Here is an 11105-nt window from a genome sequence, read left to right on the forward strand (position 1 = left end):
GACTGGGCAGACATGCAGATGTCCAAAGTCAAGTGAGTGTGGAGCCTGGATGTTTGCAGCTTGTATAAAGACTAAACGATTGAGATTTAAACAGGCCTATGTTTTGATAATCCAGGGCACTGGATTCATTTACGGAATCTCTAATGTATCATATTCCAAATTGAACAGAGTAAATACATATTTGCTTTCCAAAGGTCTCTGGTTGGTTTGGGACAAGAAGAGCAAATGGCACAGGAGTCCCCTCCCATAGAGACCATGCTTTATGACAATGACCAGGGGTTCTTTGGAGGTTTGTGTCTGTATATGTATGTATCTTTAGAGCGCTTCAGTCAGAAAGATATTCATATTCAGAAAGACTCAAAATGGAATCATCTGAATCCTCCTTTATCTTAAAGCAGCCCACTGCATACACAACCACGTTCTTAGAATAAACCAAAATGCACTTTGACTGCACTGTAACTAAGCAAGCAGCCAAAGACGAGCTTTTACCAAAAAGGTATCCACTTAGTGTTTTTATTTTTTTGGTTCCAAGTTCAGGTGAATAGTTCTGACATCTGTGACTTCAGTGTGTTTAAAAACTCTCACAGGATTGTCTGGTTTCTCATCATCTTTGCAGCCTCCAAGACAGTGCGCAGCCCTCGGCCCCCGTACGTGTTCCTGCGGGTCGGAGAGGTGGTGATGGAGAGGAAAGGCCAAATGGTTGGTGTGGTAGTGAGCTGGGACCCCGAACTGCAAGCCCCTCCAGAGTGGATTGACAGGATGTATTCCAGCTTTGAGGTGACTTTTCTTCCCTCCACTCACACTGTGTGTCATATACTGAGTGTTACCATAACGTATATATTTTATACTTTCAGTAGGTGTTTGTTAGCTTAGAATTAGCCAGTTTTCTGAATTCTGTGATCGTGCATTCAGGGCACCACAGCAGAGAAGACGCCTCATTACAAGGTTCTGTTCAGCGGGCCAGGACCCTCCTCTCTGTTAGTCGCATACTTGCCTCAGACGCAATTGGCGCGCATCACTGGGACGAGGGTAAGTTCTGGAAAATCACAGCATGTACACACACACACACACACACACACACACAATCGGTATGTTGTGGGCTCACTGATGGATGTTTTTAGCCAGAAATTCCCACCTTGGAGAATTACTTCACACATTTTGACGGGCAGCGGTTCATCATGAAGCCCTGGCTCAGAGAGCTCTTCCCTGAAGATGAGATCGAGGACGAGTGAGCGCTCAGTCTGAGAGAACTGTTTACCAGACAACTCAGTTTCTTCCTTCTGTGATGTTCTCGGACTCAGGTTCTTTTTGCCTGGGAAATCTACTGGAATCTGTCCATCACAGGTTGTAATGCCATCATCATCTTCAGAAACAATTACTGACCTGGTAGCCTAAGTGCCAGGCTCTGTGAAAATCAAGGATAATCATCAAACTCTTCCACGCTAATCTCAATATGAGGATGTCCTTTGGGGTTTTGGAGACCACTGATCCTGGGACTTAGGAAAGAATGGTTGAAATTATCTATCTAATGAAGACTTTGGACTATGACTGGTGCAGCCTTTAATTCTTCAAAATGTACAAACATACAGTATTTTAATTTAATTTAATATGTCTAAAACAACCAAAAAGATTAATTTAAATGTGTTTGCCTTTTAAAAAGATTTGAATGGTTGGAATATGAACCTTGACGTGACAAAATTGCTTTGAAAACCCAGTTATTCTTGACTGACATAACTGAAGCCCCCCAAAAAGCCTTTGAAAACTAAACTTTTGTTCAGGCATTCCAGCTATGCAATAAAGTTTTTTAAACTGTGACAATCAGCTCTTTTGGTTTTTATGAGTCAATGACAAAAGGCTCTAGAGTTTTTTCCTGTTTCTGTCTCTGAGGCTGAAGGAGACAGACACCCGTGAGGACGCAGTGACTGTGGGTGTACGGACAATGTGAGAAAAGGGTGTCGCACCCTGCCCTCCATCCTCCTCCTCATCATTATTCCTCCACTCTCTTGCTTCCTCCTCTCTGACTAGTAGGGGGTGTCCCAGACTTTGTCCCAGGAGCTGACTGACTTCACTGGCCTTCTGCTGAGCATTTTCAACTGCTGATACACATGCTCGCCTCCTAAAACACAAAACACTAGTTACAAGCGCTGCACTAAGCTAATGTAACACATTCAGTACATGTTTGCTGAGGCCTGTCCAGCTATGACTTCACAGTGCTGGTATGAGCGGCGCTTTGTTTAATCTTACCTCAGCTGACTCAGGCATCCTGCACTGTGGTAAAACTGTGGTGATCCCACACAAACGCTCTTGTCGAGCTTTTCCAACAGGACACTACATACCCGCTCCATCGTCTCAAAATCTGAAAAAGTGACCACGACCTATGGAAATATTGTTGCATTGTCATTTACAGTACAACCTATTCTGTAGGGTCAGTGAAAGGTTAATAGCATCATGGCACATTTAGATTGTTAGCATGTACTGAACCTCTGCATCCATGTGATATAGGTCTGCCTGTCGGTGGAGAAACCTCCTCACTGAAGTGTCTTCATCTTTGATGCCATGTTGTCTAAGCAGAATGGATGATGGGAAAATAATTATCAGACATTCAATGCAATCTAGAACAAGGTGAAATAAGCCCCCCCCCCTCTAAACACTGACAGTCTGCAGACCCTGTTGACCTCCAGATAGCTTCAATTATTACTGTTTCAGTACTACTACTGGTTCTATCTCTTTCATCCACGAGAATACCAAATAATTTGCATTTATATGGTTGAACAGTTTTGCTGTGTGGTAGGATTGCTACTTCAGCTTGAACAGAAGTTACAAGTACTTCTTCAAACACTATCCCACTGCTTGTTCACCGGATAAAGAGCCACACACAGTACAACTCCTTGTATTACTGTTCCCTCTGTGCCAACGATGCTATGTGGAGCAGCTAACTGCAGGCTAATGCTACTTTTCCAGTCACAACTTTTGTTTTCACCTGAGAGACTGTACAATGTATTCGAGTCGCCGTGAAACGCTGGTGGTGACCTCGTTCACTGACTCCTTGCTGTTATTCACACTGACCCGGACAGACACTCGGTCCGCTGGGCAGCAAACCTCTGCTGTTCCCGTCACCTGGACCTCCCTCACCCGGTTACTGGGACTCTGGCGATTAACTGTGCGTGTTTCCAGTTCCTGCTGTCTTTCATTACCGGCGAACCCATGACCAGTAGCCGATAGTATCGCGGATAATACTCGATTCGGGCTGTGCATAATGGAGACAGACCAAACCAACTTCCCGCTGCTATGGAAATAGACGAAATGCAAGTCGGGACTTGTAGTCTATATGCACCACGGAACTAGAAAGGATTACAAACAGGATTAGGCAACAAGAAATTAAAGGGCATATTAAAGATGTATTTAGTATAATGCCTTAAAACATCCCGGATTGCAGAACTATTATTAGCCAGCATTAATATTTTGTGCCCCTTATGTTTATTAGTGTATATTCAGATTACAGTAAACACTGGTTTATGGACAAGTTTATTAGTTTACTGGTGATGTTTAAAAACCAAAAAGTAAATCTGTTGCCCAAGGTGCTACTCCGTTTCCCAGTCATTTAGTGAATGGGCTGCCATCAGGATTTAGATCCGAATGGGTAATTAGCTAATCTTTCTCTCAGTGGACTGAATATTTTGTCATCTAGTTTTTGAAGTCTTTGGAATTTCAAGAGATACAGTACCTTCAGAACAATGGTGAGTGTTTTAAACAGGGTTTTCAATTTTTTTCCTGGTTAAGAAAACAAAGTGCTACTAATGCACGAGGGGCACATCAAACCTGCACATGTAAAGGGTGCCTTGGACACTGCAGATATCAAAAGTTAGTCCTTTATCACACCTGTAATTTGTTATCCTAATTACTTGATGAACTATTATTACACATGCATGAAACACTCCCTCATATTTACTGCCATTTTACAAAGAAACAAAGTGGCACCAGCATTGATAAAACATCTGCTCTTCATGCAAAACATAATCGGGTAAGTAGCTAGCAGTATATGATGTAACAAAAAGTTGGTGCATCATATACTGTAGTTCAAGTGTCATTTGAGTCAGTCTGTGTTTGTTTGGTCAGCAGGTGGCAGCAAAGTACAACAGTAATAGCAGTAAAACTATGGCAGCAGATGTGGTGGGTTAACTTCAGGCCTTTATATCCAGTACAGAGTTTTCAGTTCCTTTCAGTGATACTTTTTCATTATTGAGGATATAGCTCTCCACCATTTTTGAAAATAATTCTAATGATCAAAAGAGGAGAGGATAATATTAATACAAGTAATAATCTGTGTATTTCTTTTACACTGTATCAAAGAGTGATATTATTGCATAAAAAGGCAAATAAAGTTACAGCAGCTAATTTATCACCTTTATTTACATGATTTAAAGCAGTAATTCATGGTTAGTAATATTCAAATGAAAGAAATAATCACGATACAAAACAAACATACTGCATCAAAGTACTTTAGATTTACTGTATCATTATCAAGTTGTTTCTTTGTGTAGTGATGGGCAATAGAAATAACAGAGGACACTGTACTCAGTGTTTCTCATTCAAATCTCTCATGGTAGTTTGTAAGCTGTCTCTTCATGTTCTATAGACCTATTGTGTGGCCTCTTCTTTCATTTTTCAGTGACATTTGGAAACAGCAGAGATTTGATTCAATTTTGGACACTGGTTTCTTTAAACAGGGAAGTTTGTTTGGTTTCCCTGGAGTACTAAACTGTGAAACCCGCTTTATAATCACAAGCTAAAAATACAGAATCATATTTGTTGTTATTGTCTCTGGTTTCGCTGGTTCCTTGGTTTGCTCTGTGAAGCTTTACATCCGATGCTTGACTCAGGCCAGCAAGATGTAACACCCTACAGTAAGGAGGAGAATTGAGAATGAGGAAGAGGAGGAGACCTTTACAGTTAAATCTTCATTGAAGTCAGAGCACTTTCCTTTGGTGGCCTACGGCCCATTTAGCCGTTTTCACCCATCTCCCAGTGATCTGTTGCTCTAATCACTTCAATATATCTCTTCTCAGCTCCCCCCCACTTCTCTTTCCAGAAACATGGCTCACCCACAACGATTATAAATGCTTAGAGCAGCATAGGTGGGTGCTGTGGTGTTGTTGGAAATTATTTTTTCAATCAGTGATCACTGAAAGGTTACCAACCACTTATATAAACAAGAATCTATTTTACTCTTAACAGAATTAAGTCTTCATTCCCCCAATGTCTAATATTAGTTACTGTGATGCCTGCCATGAGAATATGTTTAAAGATTTATGGAAGCCAAAAAAAGGGTTGGTTGTGTAAATAAAAAGCTGGGTGAGCGGCTGAGGAGGATTTGCCCTTAGCTGTGTCCCTGGATGAGTGAAATGGGTCTGGGGGTCCTTAGATGGAGACTGTGGTCACTTAATGGAAAAGATTTGACTGTAATACTGTCTCTGAATGTGTTGATGTGTCTCTCCATCTCTTTTGCTCTCTCAGATGAAATAATAAAGTTGGCTATGTTGGAGGCCCTCCATGTCTCTCCATAGACCACAATCAAGGCCTGTGCAGTTGTACTGCAGTTTTATTTTCATATTGTCCAAGAAATCTCCAGGCTCCTTCCTGTACCCGCTGCTGTAAATTGAATATTTTGACTGTAATTCTCCCACTTTGCATTTTGGGTAGAGGCGTCCACTTTGTGTGTCCACAGCTGTCAACAGTCAAGAACTTTACTGTGAAAGAAAAAAAAGGTAAAGTTTCATTTTTTATTTCCCGTTAAAAGCAGATTCTGATGGAATTAAGAAAAGCGGTGAATGGAAATTTTCATTGTTTATGTCTCTGATGACCACTTTTATCAGTTATAAAAACCGACAATGTTCAGCTCTGTTTAACAGTAGGTTAAGGTGGTGATCGTTGTTTCATCAGCAGGAGGTACTAAGAACCTAACTCAAACGCGAACTGGAACTTTTTGGTCCTTAGTTAGGTGATCAGATTCTGACATAAAGAGTCTAAAACACTGGAGTCTGCTAATAAAATACCCACTATGTCAGTGTTTTTACTTGCAGAATGTAAAAAACCTTTTGAGGACATGACCTCTGAGTCTTCAGTGATCATTATGACCCTGGCAGTTAGTTGAACACAGCAGTTGTTAGACAGATTCCAGTATATGAATATAGTGGACTGGAAAATGCCAGCATGCTCACTATTTAGTTAACTTTCTCTGGAAAACACTGAAAAATAAAATTATATCAGTGAGCAGTCACTACAATTCTAATGCCTCTGCTAGACCAGTAAAGAGAATCATCATGCCACACTGGGAGGGTGTGTTTTTTTTAAAACCAATTACTAAAAATCCCTAAGTTATTTGTTACCTGTCTAAATGGTAATTCCCTCAGCTAATTACATAGTGACACCCAGGAAAAGATGAGAAAATGACTTCAAATAAAAGCAAAGTTTAGATGTTGTTGAATAAGATAAAATTTTGCTTTATGAATAAGTGGAATTGGAACCAGAAATACGACCCTCTCTCTGAGCAGCTACGCAGTCCCGCTCCTGAGAGACGAGCAGTGAGGCCAGTTCACTGCTGAGGTCCCTGCATGCCAGTATATTACCGGAGGTATTTTCTCATGCTGTCACTCAGCTCTGCTGCGTCCATCTCTGTAAACAGCTCGTAGCCAAATAAACAGTCCTGTCCGCAACCCCTCTCCACTCCCAATGCTGAATAGACCTTTGTGTCAGTGGATATTTTGACATGTCGCAGCAGGAAAAGCACAGGTGTAATTAATTACACTAAATGTTTCTGTGCACCAGTATTGTGGATGCTGGCTCACTGGCACGACTTGCCCGGACAGTTCAGTGATACAGAGCCAATGTTCATGTTATTATTAAAACCAGTGAGTTTTCTGCTTCGACAAGTCAACACATTTGCTGTGAGTTTCAATGACTGGTAATGTAGATGCAACATGTGTAATGTGGCTGCCAAAGAATTTTCAATGATTGGTTTCAACATTGTTTTTGTGTATGTAGATTCAAATAGCTGGTTTATAACTAAGGTGTTATGAAGCATTAGTTAAAGGATTGCGTTCAGTTTGGTTTAGGACCTCATTTATGCTTCACCAATGAGAGGTCTCCATGTTAGACCAATATGTGCTCACAGAAACACTTGGGGCAATGCCAAACCTGTTGTAAAGACTTCATAAAGACTCTAGATGTGCATTCCCCCTAATGATGGTGATGTATGTGAGCATTAGAGAAACAGAGATAGAGGCTGTCAGCAGGTCAACAATTGTGTGTTTGTTGTGCTACATTAGTATTAATGGAATCTGTATTGACATTCTGGTATTACAGTTGGCGGGGTTGTTGATATAAAATCTAAATGATCTAGTTTTCAGTGCTCTCCATTTTGTCTTTTCCTACAAATCTGTGTTTAAGGACTGGTTGGTTTCAGGGACCAATTAAAAGTTCAAAGGCAGCATTTACTACTGAAACTGGATCTAGTCTGCACTGAGGCTTTTCGCTAATGAGTACACTGCATATACACCACACACTCGGACACGCAGACAAAAAATGCATACAACACATGGAGGCCACAGCGATATTCCCCAGAAAGTCTGTTGTAACTGCAGGAACCATGACTTTTTGAGATCTATCATTGACTTAACAACCCTTTCAGCACCATGTCCCTGTTTGTTCACTCTTTTTATTGCTTTTCACATCTTATCTCCTACAAGCAGTAGTTCAGGCTGCTTTTCTGACCATCTGAAAAGTTTCCTTTCTTGAGAGCAGTTTTATTGGTAGAGCTTAAAATACAAATACATTTTTACTGAAATGTGTAAATGATTAAAAAACTAACAAAAAACTAAGCTTCTCCATAAAGTCATCTTCTGTAAATTTGAGTTTACATTTTATCAATATCAGTCTGTGTGTTTATATTTTTCTTTTTCATGAATACTTTTTAACTTTTTTAAACCTAGACAAGACAGTTTTAATCAAGTTCACAGCAGTGTTTGGTTTATGTTTGTAGGTGTAAGTGTGTGTTTCAGTAGAGGAGCTGAAGCTAGTGGAATCAATGGTTGAGGTTTAGCAGCTCAGAACATCAAACGTTTATTATTACCTTGTTTGCAGCAGATTTGCCTTCAGGGGTGAATCTCCAGCAGCGACCCTTGGCCCCTCCATGCAGCACCCCCCCTTTCCCTCTCCCGCCTCACATTTGTGGTACAAATGATGAAAAGTAGAATAAAAGAATACAGTGGAACAGTATTTGAGCTGGTCTGAGCTGAGGCTGCCATTCCTGGAACCACTGAGGTTTCTGCGGCAATTTCCTTTTGTTCTTTTATTATGGCAGCGAATGAGAGGTGAGTGAAAAACATATTTCCCAGGTTTTTTTCATCCAAGCACAGATCCAGGGTGATAAAACTGGATTGTCCTTAAAAGTTTTACAACTTACCACTTTCTCTCTCTCTCTCCCATTATCCAGTCATCCTTCCTTCCTCCATTCACTCCCTCGTTTCCTTCCTCTTTCATTCCTCTTACCTCTTGGGAGCGGCAGGAGCCTGCGGTGCCTGTTGGCACTGTGGATAATAAACACTCCACCCCCCTCCTGCACCTTAGGACAGGAAACGCCATACATACGCACCTGCATGGGCGGCTATGACAATAAGGAACATCTGTCCATCAAACCAGTGTCTGAAAGAACCTGTTCTAAGGCCTGTGCAAGAAGATAAACACACATACACACTCACAGATGCAGAGTGGACCTGGGTCAAAGGTTAAAGAACCCCATTTCCTGTCCAGACAGACAAGGACTAAACACAGCTCCTCTCGCTTCCACTGCATTTTCTTCTTTCTTACTTTCTCTTTATCCCTTTCACTTTTTGTATCTCTCTACCGCAGCTCAATGTTCATTGGACTGTGTAATAATTTAGCTTTTTGTGTTTTGAATGTGATTGACGCTGAGTTTGGCCCTTGGGTTAGCCTTTTACTCAGAGGGGCTCTTAACTACAGACCAAAGGCAGATTTTAATAATAAGCAATGGAGTAATAAGTTATACTATATTTTTTGGACTACTCTTGAGAGCTCTATTAAAACAGCATGATTGTATGTTGGACAGATTGAAAAGACTGGTGAAAGATTCTTGTTAGTCACTATTGAAACCAGCTTCTCAAAAATAATTTGGGGTTTCTGTATTAAATTAAAAGAGAAAAACCTTTTAAAGAAGCCTTTTTGGGTGCTTTTCAGAGCGCATGTAGTCAAATATATCTCGGTATGGTTTCCTGCATTTGAACTACTTGAAGTATATGTATGTAATTTATCCTCTGCCATTGAACCAGCCTCAAAACTGGACGCATCCCTCGCAAGACTGAGCACGGCTTGAGTGTTTTTAAAGTATCAACAGTATATCTGGCTTGTATTTTGCCCATGTCTGCTTCAGAGCGAACCTCTGTGGTGCAGGACTGGTCTGGTAATAGCCTGTGTGCGCTGTTGTGCTGAGATTAATGTGAAGACTTATTGATGTAATGATGGTGCCTTGAAAGAGCATTCTGGGCCGTGGTTTGGGCCCAGCATTATTGGACTCACGAATGTGTGTATTTGCATGCATACACTGTGTCTGCATACATTACATCTGAGTGTGTGTGTGAATGTGGTTTTGGACAGAAACACATGACATTAATTGAGAGGCTTTCATAAGTAGTGACCTGAAGAACTGAGTCATGAAGCGCATTAAGGCCCACCTCCCTGCACACCTTGATCCCTTACAGTTTGCATATAGAACCAAAGGATCCACAGAGGATGCAATTTCCACCACTCTCCACCTCACCATATCACATCTGGAAAGGAAGAACACACAGGCAATGTCTGCAGTTACACATCTAAAACAATTTCTGTGAGCACAAGTTTACAGGTTCCTGAACCCCCTGATGTTCACCCTACTGACACGTGACTGTACTGCTAGGTTGGGGCAGCTGTGGCTCAGGAGGTGGAGCAGGTCATCTCCTAACCAGAGGGTTGGTGGCTCAGATCCCAGCTTCTTCAGTCCATGTGTCGAAGTGTCCTTGGGCAAGACGCTGAACCCGAAGTTATTCCTGGTGGCCCTGCCATCAGTGTGTGGGTGTGTGAACACTTGTGTGTGCAAATGGGCGGATGGAAAATAGTGTAAAGCTTTCTGAGTGTGCTTCATTGGCACAGAAAGGCACTATATAAGTATAAGACCATTCATTTACCATTCAACACCAAGAGCTGGGCCTTGATTATGAGCCTCCACCGGTGTTGTTGTGGAAAAGGTCAGTAACATCAAGCTCCTGTGGGTGCACCTATCAGACAATCTGACTTCCACTGTCAACATCTTGGCCATCGTTAAGAGGGCACCACAGCAACTACATCCCCTCTAGAGACTCAAAAAGGCTGGTTCCCCCACTTAACACCTCATTACTTTCTTCAGTAGCACCACAAAAAGTATTCTGTCTTTTGGCCTCATCTCCTTGTATGGCAACTGCAGGATTCCGAATGTTACCAACTGAACAGGATAGTGAGGGCAGCCTGTAAAATCACTGCTGCCCCTCACCCCTCTTTACTGGACAGGCTGTTTTCCCTCTTGCCATTGTGAAGGAGGTATCGAAGCATCCAAGCTTAACAAGCACTCTTTTTAAGCACTTTCATATACTGTGCTGCTATTTGTTTCTTATGTACCTGTGGTACTGTTTTTAAGAAATATTTTTATTTGGAGGGCTTTTAAACAGTATCTTTCATTGTTACTGTTGTGCATTTTTTCAACGTATGGAAGTCCATAAAGAAATTACAATAAACTGAATCTTGAATCTGTCGTTTTGTGAGATTGCGTAGTTTATAGAAGAAAGCCGACTTTAGGTGTATATGTCTGTACATCTGTGTATGACAAGCAGTGTGACCTTAGTCTTCCTTCTACTTGTTGTACATGTGTCTCTGTGTAATGTCTCTATATATGTTTTTCCGACCTGGTTCTCAGCTGCCCACTGGCTTCGTCATTTACAAGGCAGAGCAGCTCATACTGACACCCTGGGACGGCTTGGTCGGAGGCAACATAGAGGGAGGCTGAGTAAATACAATGAAAATTG

At 41.5% G+C, this 11105-nt stretch overlaps 1 protein-coding gene across 1 annotated transcript; it reads right to left on the reverse strand.

Annotated features, from left to right (window-relative positions):
- Positions 1 to 1844: 1844 nt before the first annotated feature.
- On the reverse strand, positions 1845 to 3311 carry irak1bp1 (interleukin-1 receptor-associated kinase 1 binding protein 1). The gene is made up of 4 exons (XM_020603723.1): positions 2981 to 3311; positions 2482 to 2563; positions 2245 to 2375; positions 1845 to 2116 (listed from the first exon to the last, which is right to left on the reverse strand). Exons 1-4 carry the CDS (start codon positions 3253 to 3255, stop codon positions 1858 to 1860), a joined length of 747 nt encoding a protein of 248 aa, XP_020459379.1. The 5' UTR covers positions 3256 to 3311; the 3' UTR covers positions 1845 to 1857.
- Positions 3312 to 11105: the final 7794 nt, after the last annotated feature.

The sequence above is a fragment of the Monopterus albus genome, unplaced genomic scaffold, assembly GCF_001952655.1.
Source record: "Monopterus albus unplaced genomic scaffold, M_albus_1.0 scaffold62.1, whole genome shotgun sequence".
Classification (NCBI taxonomy): domain Eukaryota; kingdom Metazoa; phylum Chordata; class Actinopteri; order Synbranchiformes; family Synbranchidae; genus Monopterus; species Monopterus albus.